The 16,200-nt window shown below is 35.2% G+C and overlaps 1 protein-coding gene across 1 annotated transcript; it reads right to left on the bottom strand.

Annotated features, from left to right (window-relative positions):
- Window positions 1–369: 369 nt before the first annotated feature.
- LOC147392907 (methionine aminopeptidase 2B-like) lies at window positions 370–15,509 on the bottom strand. Its single transcript, XM_086455209.1, has 13 exons — window positions 15,249–15,509; window positions 10,471–10,591; window positions 9,308–9,473; window positions 8,086–8,122; window positions 7,886–7,993; window positions 6,582–6,681; window positions 6,283–6,428; window positions 6,103–6,194; window positions 5,635–5,729; window positions 3,214–3,310; window positions 2,686–2,829; window positions 2,355–2,572; window positions 370–663 (listed from the first exon to the last, which is right to left on the bottom strand). Exons 2-13 carry the CDS (start codon window positions 10,576–10,578, stop codon window positions 553–555), a joined length of 1,422 nt encoding a protein of 473 aa, XP_086311335.1. The 5' UTR covers window positions 10,579–10,591; window positions 15,249–15,509; the 3' UTR covers window positions 370–552.
- Window positions 15,510–16,200: the final 691 nt, after the last annotated feature.

Raw genomic sequence — 16,200 nt, 5'->3', positions numbered from 1 at the left:
AGGCTTCATTTATAATAGAACAGATAAAAAGTATAAATAGATAGGTGGGTATAAGCAGAAATTTCCACCCAAGTATCTTGTCATTGGATGGTCATCGACATTTGTGAAGTTTGAATCCCAAGGATCATAACAGTCCCCCCCCCAGTCCCATGTAAGAACCTCAAGCTCGAGAACATTAGATGATCCTAGGGATCTATTTATCATGTTCTCGAATCCGATGGCTAGAATTCAACCATCAGTATAATTTATGGAATATGTAAGGGTAGGTCAAATATTATAGGTACAGTGGGCCAAAGATGAAGTTCAAGATATTTCCAACATTGCACGCACAGTAGACAGTGGTGGCAAATCTTTCATCCAACAAAACAAGAGTTTAATGGTGGGGGTCCCATATACATTAATCTTTGATGACAGTGAAGAAAAAACAATCAAAATTCACTAAAAGCGGGGTGGGGGAGTTCTTTCAGTCCAAATATATAAAAAGTACAACCATCTTTAGTCGGAAAAAAAAAAAGTTTAAACTAAGATTATAAAGTCTGGCTCATTCCATGATCAGTAGTCATCACCCCTAGATATTACCTCTTTGCAGGTTGGTCGTAATAAGATTGTATGCTCAAACTGTGAAACATAGCTACCCTTCACATCGCACAGAGGTGGGTAAGGCTGCCATGAAAGTTACAAAGAAGAAGAAACTCCATTAGTTTTTATTCTAATGGTAAAAGCCATTGAGATATGCAAGAGTACCAATGTAGGAAAGATTGAACAAAAATTAACATCTGCACAAGAATTAGCCAAATAAATGAGTACTTCAATGAGAGATATATATATATATTTCCCAGCAATAAACACAGTATAACAAGACTTATAACAACTAATTAACTGTATTAATCGCCATTTGACCAAGATCATTATTTATCACCCCACACAGGAGACAAAGATCACAACAAGAACCTAAGACAAAGGGAGATTAGTTTTGGATATTATGGTTATCAGGTTTTACTATTTCAACACTGAACCACGAATCAGGATATGCTATCAGTGATGGGGGCAGGCGTCCAGACCATGAAGCTACAGCCTCAAGCAGTCAGACTTGGGCACAAGAAGCCGACAGCTACCAAAAAAAATAAAAAACGAACCTTGATAGCTGCACCCCCAGACGAACACTCCATCACTTATTCAACCCAATGTTTTCACATGCTGAGGCATAAAGCAAGGAGCTTGATTGGCCAATGCCTTGAAGTGTGTCAGCCTCGGGGCATAAATAGTAAGCCTCACATGAATTATATTTTAAATAAATAATACAAGATATAAATAACTGATATTAAACAATTGAAAAATTAGAATAGCAACCTCATATTCCCAATTATCAAATACACAAATGAATTCTAAGTATTAATCCATTACAATAAATAATAATATAAATATTATTATTTTACGTTTAATATTATTTTACGTTTAACAGTTGAAATTTTCTCCAGTAAATAACTATATCATGTTTATTGTAAAAATAAAGCTAATAAGTTTTTTAAGAAAACTTCTTTTATATAATATTAAATACTACCAAAACTTATTTATAAATCAAATCAGCAATTTTCTTTGCATCCGACAAAGAATGGTAGCAAAGATGAAATTTATAAGATCTTGCTTAATTAATAAGACAATAAGCAAAGAAGAAATAAAAAAGAGATGAAAAATATTTATTTAAAAAAAAAAGAAAAAAATAGATAAATAAATGTGAGACGTAAGCCTCGGCCAAAAGGCGTATGCCTCACATTAAGGCGTATGCCTTTTGTGAGCCTTTTGGTTTGAGGCATAAGCCTTAGCTGCTTTTATGTTTCAACCTTACGCCTCAGGGTGGTGTTAATGGGCCTCATTGCGAGGCATGCCTCAAGGTGTAAGTATCATACGCCTCTAAAAACATTGATTCAGCCCACAAAGTTCTTGCAATTCAATAGGCTGATTTGGGTTCGCTTAGTTCCTACATCAGTGTTTTTCATCCTCCAGTCCAATTTCCAATTTGTGTAGTAGAAGAGATATTCAGCAAGTACAACTAATCAAAAAGAAAATAAAAGAAAAAAATGAGTAGCTCAAGAGAGTCTAGTTGTTTATGTGTGCATGTCAAAAATATTTATTATATTGGACTGTGTTCGGTTTGAAATCACGACTGAACATAGTCATGGATAGAGCAATCTAAATGCAATCACAAGTATTTAAAAAAAAAAAGGTTTGCAAATAAAAATTGGCATTAACATTATTTTTCAAATAAATGATGTCAACACCAAGATCCTTAGTACTTAAAATAACAATTGTTTTCTCAAAGATAAAGAAGTGGTAGTCCAAAGACTGAGAAATACCTGAACAATGCCAGTGTCACACAGGTTCTTTAATGCCATTAGATATTTAGACTCCCCAAGGCGGTCTAAATAACGTTTGCAGAAAGCCAATGTCGAGAAGTGTTTGTTTATCGTTGCAAGCAGCTGCTTTGCTCTAGGCAACCTTAGTGGTATGTGTCCAGCTTCAAAATTCTTCATGTAATGGCTGCACTCCAAGTCCTCTCTAACATACCCTTTCCCTGCACATAAAGATATTTAAGCAAAGCTATGTCATTCAAATCTTTTAACTCCATTGGCATCTCTGCCTCAAGTATCAAACCCTAGTTCTAAGTCTAAGGCAACACCACTTCACCTGTTGATGCAAAAGTTTCAATTGCAAAAAATTCTCCCTCCTCCATCTTTGTTTGTTCTCCTCCTTTTACGATAGGTACAGATTTTCCAGCATGAATCTGATAGCTTCCTATGCTGTGTCCGTTCAAGTTTCGGATACTTTTAACTGCCCAGACAAGAGTAAGAATTATTCTTCCATGACACCTCTAATACAAACATTATATGCAGAAAACATAATAACAAATGCAAGGATTGAGTGTATATAAACACCAAATAACATAATGCTTTCTAAATGAAGGATGATGCTTTCTATATACACACCAAGTCAATGCAACTTCTTGTTTTTTTATTAACTTAATACATGGACAAAGGCTAAACACACTAAATTTGCCAAGCTACAAAAAAGAGATAAAAGAGGCACTAAATTAGGGATTGTGGTGTGTGCCTCCAAATATAGGAAAAAATAATATACACATTGAGAATGCAGTCTGCACATAATATTTAACAGAAAATGAGCAACAACAAATCAGAATTTCTGCAACAGTCATACCTTGGAAAACCTTTCCATTAATTTCAACCTCATATGACTCCATGACCTCTTGAATTGCAGCACCAACATCACAGAGGCGCACATCTATTCCAGCTTCCTAGTCAAGAAAGTACTTAAGTGTAAGAAACCACTAAGGCAAAATCTGACGTATGGGTATTCATTACATGTGTGTAATAAAGTACAAATCATAGGTTTTTATGTTAATTATTTCTTCCTATTGACATGTGTGTACATGTCAAACATGGAATGGGAGAGGTGCCCCATCAGATGTGGCTAGCCTCATTGACACATAGGTAAGCATGGCAGCTTTGTCGCACAAGTATGACTCTTTGTGGGCTTAGTCACCAAAGTCTCCGACTTATTGAAAAAGTTGTGAATAAATCATGTCGTTTTGTTTTTCCTTTTTTTGATTGGTAATCATGTAATTTTTCTTCACCGATTTTTTCAATAAAAAAAATTTCTACTTTTATGAACTTCACGATTAAATCACTAACTTCATGATTAAATCGCGAACTTTGCAATTAAATCAATTAAAACGGAAGATAAAATTGAAGCACTAGTAAGAGAAGATGAATTGATGAAGATAACCATTTTATTGATGAAGCATTAGATAATGAGAACGTCATTGAATATTTTATATTTTGAATGTGTTATGGACTTGTGGTGGATGCAAGAATGATATCCATATGGAGGTTTGGTCATTCATTATTGTGGTTTAATATGAGATGTGGTGACATAATATGAGAACACCGCCTAGTATGAACAATACACATACTTAAGCCGAGCCCGATTTTACAGAATTTTCCAAAAATTTTCCCTTGCCAACTTATTCCCAAATCCCGACTCGGTGACTATGTTTGTCAGGTCCTACTCCATAAACAACCTTGTTTGGGTGCCCCTTGCCACTAGAGATATGTCCCTCAGTAATGTCAGGTGCACCCAGAACACATCATCCCATTATCACCAAACCTTAACCTCTTGTTTGTCCCGTGCATCGATTGAGTCCACCTTGCAAAACATTGGGACCGGTATATGTCTTAATTTCTCCAATCCCAAACAAACTGCTTATGGTCCCATGTCACAGAGCTTCTAGATGAAAAAGCACATGCAGAAGAACAAGGAAAAAGTTCCATTATGCTCATGGGCATAGTCTGACATATCGAAGTGGAAGGAACCCAAAACTTAAATAGCCAAATCACAATGGAGGAGATGATCAACTTAGTAGCTGCTCACTTTACACATGGCACAATTTACAACAACAATGCCTTATCCCAAGGATATGGAGTCAGCTAAACGAATTTTGCTCCACCATCCCGCTCTGTCCATAGCCAAGTCTTCTGATATTGAAAGTGAGTCCATAAACTCATCCACAGAAAAAGTGGCTTTCAATATTTGAGGAGGCGGTCTCAAGAGAAAGGTCCCACTAAAGAAAATATGAGTGCAGATTTGGACGTTGGGCAAATAATGAAGTACAATTCATGTATGGAATTAGCCTTTGATGAAAAGTTTCCAATCTTAAACTGGATTCAGAATACGTACCGAATTTGTGACACACAAAAAAGATGGAGTTCTCTTCTTGGAAGATCCCTACTGTGGATTGAACCATCTCATTAATTGTCGACCACGAAAGGTTTTACAGTCAAGGATTTTTGGCAGCAAGCGGGAAGAATAATCTAGGAATGGCTTCCGCAGCTATCAAGGAACTTATTTATTTTTATATTTTTTTATAGGCTTGTCAAGGAAGTTAATTAACGTTCTGATATTATCTAGTACTCCTTTGGCTGTCCAAAGATCTGCTATCTCCCCTCTAACAACTGAAACTCCCATGTTAGGATCAGAAGCACCTTTAATGATGGAGATAAGATCATTACACCACTAAGATTATCGATTATCCATTTGAATGTCATCCCACTAGTGCCCACACTTCTGTCGTACCTTAGGATCTTAACAGTTTCCCCCAAACAAATTTTGTAGAATGGCTTTCAAAGATGAAATATTGTATATTTTCCCAATGTTTCTACAGAACCATATGGATCTTGAAATAACTTTTCCTATTCCATCCACTTACTTCTCTGTTGTGACTCTTGAGACCTCTATTCCAGGATACACAAAATTCAAGAATAATATGTGAATATTATGCCAATTGTACAATCAAAAACATGCCAAGTTGCTTACAAGGGGGCAGATTTTCCCTACCAAAAAATTTATTTGCTTTGTTGTGATCCTACATCAACACAGCAGGTTCCAAGTAATTAAAATCATGGCTCAAAATGAATAGAATGAATAGAGAAACAGTTAAGAATAAACAATTCAATTATAGATATATACATATAGCAGACCAGTAAATCCCAATGCAGGGATAAAATGATAAATTCTTCTTAAAATCTTTGGGAATGAAGATTGAGTTGGAAAAAAGGGTACCTTAACACCAGTATTTGTTGCCTCTCTTGATGCCTCAAGTAGTGGATCAAACATAGGATTGAATGCCACCGTAAATGCACAATCAACTATATGTCCTGCAAAAGAAATGTTACATAATCAACATCCAGTCCACAACGTGAAAAACAACTGGCACATTGTATTTTGGTATCAAACTTCTACAAATAACTCCGTCAGTGTTGAGCTTCAGTTTTGGATGCCAATTCCAAGCTCGAATGTAAGAGATGTGTCAAGTTCGTAGCTGGAGAGAAACTTTGCCAACTCCTTGCACTATGAATACAAATTCAAATGTTTGGATAGGCTTGATGGTGAATCAGAACTCTAGTTACTGACCCAAAATAGTTGACATGACAGTTAATGGTGGAAGATGATAAATTTCTACAAACATCAGAAACATTAAACATGTCCTCATGGAAAATGGAAAATCCATGGAGAACAGAGAGATAATACCATCAACATGAGTTCCAAAATCCAACTTCATAACATCATCATATTGGAGCACAGTTTTATCACCAGAATTTGGGGTCCAATGTGCTGCAACCCTGGAATTAATTTGAAAATCAAAAACAGATGAATTTAAAGATAAAACTAGAAAATAGTAGTTGTTAAAAGTTGGAAGAAAAGTGTTACCAGTTTAACGAGCATCCCGTAGGAAATGCAATTCCTGCTTGCAGACCATTCTCTGAAATCAGTTTACGAACTGTGTTCTCCAAGGTTTCACATAGGTCAGTCATTAAAATTCCAGGCTTTAAAATACTCCTGATGTATTTCCGAACCTGATCACAAGTATCCGAAAAATAACTGATGTGAAGCGCATGTTATAAACTGATGATAGAAAACCATCAATAAATAATCAATCAAAGCTTTTCAATGAAAAATAAGTTTGACATTTGAGAAAGTGTGATGTAATAATAAGAACAAACTGCAACCTGTCGATGAACTTCAGCTGCCTGACGAACTGCATTATACATGGGTTTTTCAAGGCGCTCTAATTCCCTCTTTTCTTCAGAAGTAGTCCTCCATAGGTTACTAATAGTCATCCACCAACCAAAATCAACCCTCAGGAAAGAGAAACATTTAAATAGAAAAAGAAAAGCTATAAGAAGCAGACCAGACTAAACCAAATCAAATAATTGAATTGTTGCTCATGTTACATTTAAATGACTTTGTGGAGAGTGACAGATCCATGAAGTCATTGTCAACATTCGAGGTTTCTTTTTTCTTCTTTTTTTCTGCTGGTGTAAAGTAAGATCATCAAAGAATTTCAAGGCTTTCGTTTAGAGGATTTAATGTATAGGTGAATCAAGTGGTTGGGGAGGATTAATCAGTCAACTTTTTTTCTCTTGTTTTTGTAATTATTTTCCAATGTAGATACATTTCCTTGACCTCATTTTGCATGCTTCCTAGATTTTTCAATAGTCTTACACTCATCAAAAACCCAAAAATGATAGTCTTCAGAGGAAGGTGCTAATAAGAAATATGGGGTTTGGAAAGTGAGGAACTCCAGTCTATCTATGGACATAGCGTTTGGCAAGGAATTTCTAATGCTAGGACTGAGTTCAAAAGAAGTATCAAATTTGTGATTGGGAGTAAAGACAGTGTTCTCTTCAGGGGAGACCTCTGGTCAAACCCTCCAATCAAGTCGCTAGCATCTTATCTTGCATTGGCGGAGACCCTCCAACTACCCACTGTGGAGGACAAGAGTCTTTGGAAGTTAGACAAAAATTGGCTTTTTTTCAGCTTGATCCTCTTATTTGTTATTCTTCAGACTAATACTTGTTTCCTAGCTTCCCCTCTAAGGTGGCCAATCGATGGATGCAAATAGAAATGAGAGAGACGTTGAGAAATGTGGTACAAGGAATGAAGGAAAAATCAAATCAACTCCTTCAAACATAATTGTGGAGAACCTGTATATTTTATGTTTTTCAGTCCATGGGGATCTCTCATGAGCTTTTCTAGAGCATCCATGTTCATGTTTCCACTATTTAATTTCATTTGACCATCTACAATGATAAGTTTTTCAGAAATTATCTATGCATCCAGGAACCACTATTGCAACCCTAATGTGCACAAGAAATTTATGTTCAATTACCTAGTTTTTTTTATATATATAAAAAAAAAAAAAACAATTATCCATGAGAAACACCAAAAACTTTAAACACAAAAAAGATCACAAATCTAAATGTCCATTTCCATCCAATTAAGTGCACGGTCTTGTAATGTAACTACTTACTCATCTTTGTACTGCTGAATTTCACCCTCAGGAAACTCTCCAGATGGGAAAAGTTCGATAACTGGAATGGATGGTGGATCTGTCTGCACAAGAGGTTCTTTCTTTTTCCTGTGCAAGATTGAAGAGTCATTACTAAACTGATTTAAAGTGAATGAATTCAACATCAAAGATGATAAGAACTAGAAGAAATAGGTACTCACTTGCTTTTGCTTTTCTTCTTTTTCTTTTTTGTGGTTTCTGGAAAGAAGTTTTTTTTCCAAATATAGATGCAAAAGCATGCATTAGAAATATGGAAGTAGAAACATATAGTCCATCACTTCTACAAAGTAAACTCTTAAAGAAAAAACAATTTTAAAAGTAAATGATATTTAATAACCACAACATATTTGTATAGTTCAATAATTGATAAGCACATAATTTTGACCTTTTACCACACTAAACAAATGAATGAGAAGGTGCAAGTAGTAAAGAAGTCTATCAATGTACAAATGACCATTCACAGCTGTACTTTGAAGGTGCCCCTATTATGGTTCCTTAAAGTTTAGACTTGAGATTTCGTTGGAAGAAAGATTTTCATTTCCCACTTTGACCTTATAAGTATGTGTCATACATCTAGTCATCTTTTTTAGCACTATAACTGGCATTGTAGGTGTCTTGTGTTTTACAGAAGCTCAACTCTAATAATTGGAAATTACAATTTTTTGGGACTCGGGAAAGGACGGTCCCTCCGCACTTTTAGTATCGCATTGTTTACAAATGAGAACCCTAGGCTACACTACAAGTAAGGGCCTCATATCTCTTAAAATCTGAAAACCATAAATCCATGATGTTCATGGAAATTCAATTCTGAATACAATGAGTAATATTACATGGAGAGAAACCGAATAGACCCTCCAGTCATCACTGAGCTACTGATCTCATTAAGAAAGAGAGCTGACATTGGCACCTCCAAATTTTATTTATTACACCCCAATTTCTTAAATTATTCACCCCCCCCCCCCCAAATTAAAATTTTAACACACTATTCAAACATTAGAAGGATTTGGCTCAAATTATTAACTCAACATTACAAAAATTATAACACTCGTTCACCGTTTTCAATAATTGTTTACAATTATGATTAGACCCAAATAAAATCCTTAGCTCAGAAAATAGAAATCTAGTAAAAGAAAATGAGAGAGCTTCAATTGGCATCCAACTTTTACTTATTCTCAACCATTAGGTTATTTTCTTTATTTTTAATAGAGGTGTGATAAGTAAAAGTTGGGATGCTGATAGCAGCTCTCTTAAAAAAAAGGCTTAACTATAAAACTAAAAATAAAAGATGGAGAGAAATTTTCAGGTGCAAGAAACACGTAATAAACCCTTATGAAGAACAGTAGAATGGAGCCATATGCAGGAAACATAGACTAGAAGAGAAACCTTGCAATTCATCTAATCCTGGACCATCCTCCTGCTCTTCAGTTTCATCCTGTAAAGAAGGCGAAAGCAATGCAGCCTTCCCATTGACAGCTGGAGGCTTTGACACTGTAGTTCCTTCAAAAGAGATCTCCACAGTCTTCAATTTTGCATTTATATCATTTAAACTCTGTACATAAAGTACAAATTATCAAAACAATATATCCATAAAAATGACTGAAATATACATTTTTTATTTAAATATGGTTTTTTTTATAAGTAATTATGTATGCTTTTTGTATATTTAATGTAAATATAATCATGCATACATTTTTTTTCCTCAATCTATTCAGCATCATCACCCCAAACCAATCAGATTTTCAAACAAAGAAAAGGCACGCGCTACAAGTAACACACCAACCAAGCCCTTGAATATTGTACTCTTCAAAAAAGGGAGATTCATCAATGCCTTATCCCAAATAATGGGTTGGCAACATGAATCCTAACTCGACCGTTAACTATCTTGAGCCATATCTTCAGTCAAGGCAAGCGTTTTCATAACTTTCCTCATAACCTCCATTCAGGTCATTTTTCGCTTGCAACTTGCACTAAAGCACTTCTCATTGTCTTTCTTGTTCTCTGGTTGGGGATCTGCTTTAATCCCCGATTACCCTTCAGGATAAAAAAGCACTCCCATCGGCATATTAACCTAGTTCGGATTTAGCAATTATTCATTGGTTGTTCAGTTTGGTTAATTTGGATAAGTTCGGAAAATTTTGTCTCAAAACCCATCATCTTCTCCCTATAAATCCCATCTTGTTCTTGAGATTGAAGGTTGACGAAGATAAATTTTGAGGGTAAAGGGTAAAAGTGTCACTTTACTTATCGATTAATCAATAAGTCATCAATTAATCGATAAATCATCGAATACTCATACATCATAGATCAAATCAGCGATTTAGTCGGCTGATCCGCAACTTGGAGAAACTTTACAAATTTTTGGAAAAAATTGGAGAATTTTGTGACCATGCTCATTGGTATTACAGTCATTAGCCTTCTGCGTACAGTCCCCCAAGCATTCACTTTCCTTAATTTAGTAATGCCTTCACCATATCTTATAGATGGTTGTCTTCTTTGTCTAAAACATGTGCAGTAATCTACACGTACACATACATAAAAACACATACCGAGGCATTATTGTCTTCAAGTTTACAATGATGATCAAGTTGCACCTGTTGCAATTGTAGAGGAACCCCAGCCTCGACTACTTGAGCACCAGTTCCATTCCCACCCATCCTTTCTCTTGTCCTGTATTATTAATACGACATATTTTTTTGTCAAAATTTGCTTCCAAATATCAGAAGATTCAATCAAATTCATATTTGCATAATATATAAGCTGTAAAATCTAATTTATGGAAAAATTCTTTGTTTTTTGGGCAAGCAGGTTAGTAGCATGGTTTCAAAACTTGTCTGAGACCGAGACGTATCACCCAAGTGGTCTCAGTATCAAGCATGGACGAGATGGACAGGCAAATCAATTTTTCGGACAAGATTTAAAACCCCACGTTCATTTGTCTCATTTTTTAAGAAGACATCTCAAACGTATCAGAAAACTCATCCAAGACGACTTGGTATCTGGCATGGATGAGACGAGACGCGGAACCGAGTTTTAAAACCATGGTTAGTAGTCAGAAATTAGTGATTTAAAGCAGGTTGTGAACCCAAGTCATGGTCTCAACACTAGCAAATCTTACAAACTTAGCAAGCTGGCACCTTCAAATTCTCCACACACACAACCATGCACAAACACACACACAAATGATGAAGAAGGTTGCGTGCGAGTGTGCCTGTATGTGCACACGCACAACCTTCTACATAATTTTTTTATTTTGTTTTTTAAAAAAAACAAGTCCCATTATGCTTCTATATACCCTTTTCTTCTGTTTTTTTTTAAAGATCGCAAAGTAAAAGGTGTCACACCACCATGCATGAAAAGAAAAAATTTCAGAGAAACTCTAAAAATTAGAAACAAAGCGGTGTTGCACTTACGCTCAAATCGAGATATCGGTTTGATTGGGGCTCGATACGACCGAATTTGGTATGAAAATCGAACCCTACTAAATCCAATATCCATTCACACCAAAAATATATATATCAAACAATAAAAGAAGACAGAGATCAGATTAGACTTCCATTAGGGATTAAAATGTATAAAAATTAGACGAACTCAACAATTAGGGCAAAATCATGTTTTCCTCTGATAGAAAATTAAGAAGAGGGGAAGGAGAAGATCAAAGAATTCTTACCAGTTTCAAAACTACAGTAGATTACAAAAAAGTTAGGATCTTTGCAAGTGAAACCAACATGAATGAAGGATTTAGGTTGTTTATGAGTTTGAGTTGGGATTTTTGACTGGGGGACGGGGAAGTAAAAGTACGAAAGCTTGTGTTATGTAAAAAGTATTTTCTAAGGAAATTATTTTCTAATAAGAAAAATGTTTTTGCTTCCCCTGAAAATTCAGAGACTTCTTTTTTGGAAAGTTCACATTCAACAGTTTGGATTGTGAGGGCCTAAATGAGTCCATCATTCTACTTCAAAATGAAGCAAAAAAGGTGTGGATAAGTTAAAAGCAATAGGGGATTTCGAGAGAAATTGTGCTCACTTGTGTTTTGAAAAGTTTTTGTAGAGGAAATTATTTTATTCTAAGAAGAATGTTTTTCCATCAAGAATAATGCTCTTGATTTTCTTTTAATCTTTTGTTCTTGAAATTTTTTATTCTTGAAACCCCTTTCTTGATTCTTGATTTCTTGAAGTCTTAGATTCTTGAAACCCCTTTCTTGATTCTTGAATCCATTAATCTTTTAAACCAAATCTACCAAATACCCTGAATCCCCATTTTTCTTATCAACATCAAATTCTATTTTTGGTCATATTTGGGTAAAATCCATAATATAAGATTCGCCCAAATACTAAACCCAATCGCCCAAATCCTTAATCCAATACCCAACCAGAGTTCCCTAAATCCCATATTTTTCTAAAATCAAATGCAATTTTCTTATCTCCCCCCACTATCCTGCATCAAGATGTCTTCTGAAACAACAAATATAAACAAGGGAAAGAAGTTGCAATGCAAAATGAGTTACAATGTTAAAAATAATAATTGTTATATATAAGGGCATTATAGTCATTTTAACAAAATCCAAAATAGTTTTCAAACACAAAAATGTCAAAAGTACTTCTCAGAATCTGCATCCAAACACAATGTTATTCCTTTCGAAGGAATAGAGTTAAGTCCGCCTCCCAAAAAAGCAAAAACCGAATATCCGATATCCGATATTGGAATTTCGGAACCGCTTTTTTAGTCCCTTTGATTCTCGAAAAGATTTTCTAACCAGACACAAAAGTAAAATGAGCTAATAACCGAGTCATGTGCCCAACATGGGTTGCTATCCCTACCACGTTCCCCTCATATGGAGCCAACGTCACAGTATAGTACGGCTTGTCCCAACTGGTCCCCCTCCTATTGTGGTAGGGGACACCCTATCTATCAAGCCAGATAGCTAACCGCCTAGCTCGCACCACGAACACCAGGTGATCTCTCCCCCTTGGCCGGATGCGCTCCTTCTAAACGAGGTCAAGTTGTTTTGCCCTATTCTACTACCGCAGTTGAGTTTTATGCCTGCCATCCATCCCCGGTCATGAACTGGAGCCAATTAATCACGCCGAGAACTACCTTCCATAAAGAAAGAAAAGAAGTTCACCATCGATCCGTCCTGTTCATTCAATCAAGGTGGCGTTCCGTCAGTGATTTCATCTCCTGGCTTACTTGCTTCTCAATTACATTGACCCTCTCTTGCAGATCCTGCGGATCCTGTTAGTCGAGTGGATTTCTTGCAGAACCTAGCTTCCCTTCCTACACGGAATGAAACTAGTAGGTGACGGAACGTGACGGTCAACTACACTAGTTATGTATTCAAGCCCGGGGCTGGCCACATCGGAGAAAGCAGCACCAAAGGAGTCTAGCTCTATTAAAAGTATTTCTGACAGTACTTCAAAAAGTAGTAGTACTTATGTTCTAAGTACTTCTGGCTCCTATATCCACACGCAACCTTGTTCATCATTGTTTATTCATTCATCCCTTTAAAATATCATAAAGATGTCCTTAAATAGTAAAAGAAAAACCCTAAAAATAAATTAAAGTTACTAAACTGCCCCTAAATATTATATTAAGACTATAGGCCAAAAAAAATCAAAATAAACCCAGAAAACATGAAAATAAAGCCCTAAAACTAAAATCTATATAAAAACTAAAATCTACTCTTTAAAATTTAATGTCCTCATTAATTCTCCTCAACTTGGAAGATTTTGCCATTGGTGAAATAAAATTATAACAATTCCCAACATCATTTGCGTTCCGCATTACATCTTGAAATGAAAAACAAACAAATAAGAAACAAAAATGTGAAAAAAAAACTTAAATAAATAAATAAGGAACATATTAATCATGTGTTAGAGAAAAACATAAATAAGTCAATAGGGAACATAATCATGTGTTAAAAAAAAAAAATTAAACAGAACCTCCCCACAATATTAGACATATGAAAAATAAAATCTATATAAAGATAACTTGTATAAAAACATGACAGTTATGTAACAATAATTAAAAAAAAAAAAATTCAACAAAACCTCCCCACAATATTGGACATATGAAAAATAAAATCTATATAAAGATAACTTGTATAAAAACATGACAGTTATGTAACAATAATTTTTAAAAAAAAATTGTATCATCATACATACAAGTATATAAAGTTTTCCTGCATGTGCTTCATCAATTTGACCTTATATAAAAACAATCACTCTGTTATAAATTATTCAAGATATAATGCAGTATCCGCATATCCAAATTTTAGGGGTGTGCCAAATCTTCAACGCAGTACCAATAAAGGGCACTGACAGCCATATCCGGTACCCCGTATCCATGAAAAACAGAATAATAGTCTCTATTGGGAATTACCAATGTTACCAAGTTATACGTCACAAAGAAAAACCCAAGCATCAAAAGAATCAAGAACAAAGGAGACGCCCGTGCCATGTTTTTCTTTCCAATCATTTCTTATAGTAAGATAAATAATGAATTCTGAATTCTTCCAAGTGAACCCATCCAATTCTCCTTTCTGACAATTGCTTCAAGAGATACAACAATTAATTCAACAAAACTCCTTGCATTATCCCAAATCTCATTCAAATCGGCTAAAGATGCTACCATTATATACAATTCAAACAATCTAAGTGAAAACCAGCAAGAATCAACATCTAAGCATCAAAGTAAAAAAACCAAAATACAATCAGTTATAAAGAGATCAAAGTAGTGCAGTTCAAGATAAGGCATGCGAGAAGAAAATCCAAAAAAATGCATTTAATATGAGAATTTCTTGTTCTTTGGATGAGATTAAGCACAAAATCTACCGAATTGTACAATAGTTCACAGAATTAAAGGGACAGAACCATCCTAAAAATGAAATATTCATTCAAAAAGACGAATTCGAGCTCTTTTGAGGAAAGTGGGAACTTAGAGCTGGAATTCTACCCAATAAAAAACAAATAGAAGCAATGCAAGGGAGAGAGAACTAATAATGAAAAAAAACCAGAGAAAATTAATGAAATATAAATTACATGCCGTACGACTGAACAAAAATGATGATCAAAGAGGTCAAGCAAAGAAAGTTTCACTTGGATAGTTATCCATAGAAAAGATCAAAACAGTAGAAAATTCCCACATACCAGAAGCAACCACTAAACAAATTCATCTCATCGAAGACAGATGATCCATTGCCGATCAAAAAGTGTCAAATAACTCAGGTATTCTATCAAGACTTTGTTAGGCTTAGAATACAAACAACAACAGAAAAACACATTTAAGAGAAGAGACAATCGAATGACTGTAAGCCCGATCGACTTACCTACGAGGAGAGTATGAACTCGCCGCTGCAATCGTCGGAGAGGTCGCCGCTGTAGTTGCCTGAGGGAGAGGGTTTTGGCAAAACTTTCCAAGGGTGAACGATGAGGAGAGGACAAACTCGCCGCTGCAATCGTCGGAGAGATCGACTCCGTAGTCGCTGTAGTCGCTTTCGCCGTACAGAGGAGAGGGTTTCAGCAGAAGTTCTGTCGAGGGTTTCAGGGTGAACGATGGGTTTCCGAAACGTAAGAACAGATCTGTTTTGACGACTTGACGAGGGATATATGGAGTAAAATAAAAAATCTCATGAGGGTATAATTGGAATCGCAACCTATAATTGACTTTTTGTGAAGTACTGTTCTCGGTACTTCCTTTCACATGTACTGAAGCTTACCAAATTGGATGCCATATTTTTTTTTTTCCTGAAAAATCTCATTCTTAATCTTTAATCCGGATCGGACTGAAGAAACATGTAGTCGGATCGGATTCCAATCATTCAATAGAAAAATCGGATTGGTGTTAATTTGGGGTAAGGATCCAATCCATTGCCACTCTTAAATCATGCTACCATGACTAAAGTAAGATTTCAGTTGTTGGATCTACATGCATTATCAAATTAGCAATTGAACGACACAATCTTCTAAGTTCTAGGTTCCATGGAAAAATAAAAGATTAAAATAATAAATAAAAAAATAATGATAAGTGTTGAAAATGGATGAAATCCCAAATTTAAAATAAAAATATAACAGTGAAAATTAACATTTTTTTCATTTTTTTTTTATTTCTTATAATTTTGTCCTAACCTTGTGACATGGACCTTTGGAGTTGTAGAACTCCAAAAGAGTTTTTATAATAAAAATGCAACAATTTGTTTAGAACCTCCCCCTCCCTAAGATTCCATCATTTCTTATTGTAAATATTCACTGAAACTGAATTTCAAATCAAGGTCTTGAGTC

The sequence above is a fragment of the Akebia trifoliata genome, chromosome 10 (genome assembly GCF_017979445.1).
Source record: "Akebia trifoliata isolate Shusen 1 chromosome 10, ASM1797944v1, whole genome shotgun sequence".
In the NCBI taxonomy this organism is placed as follows: Eukaryota; Viridiplantae; Streptophyta; class Magnoliopsida; order Ranunculales; family Lardizabalaceae; genus Akebia; species Akebia trifoliata.
Note: the sequence above shows the minus strand (reverse complement) of the source record. Positions and strands in the feature narration are given on the sequence as shown.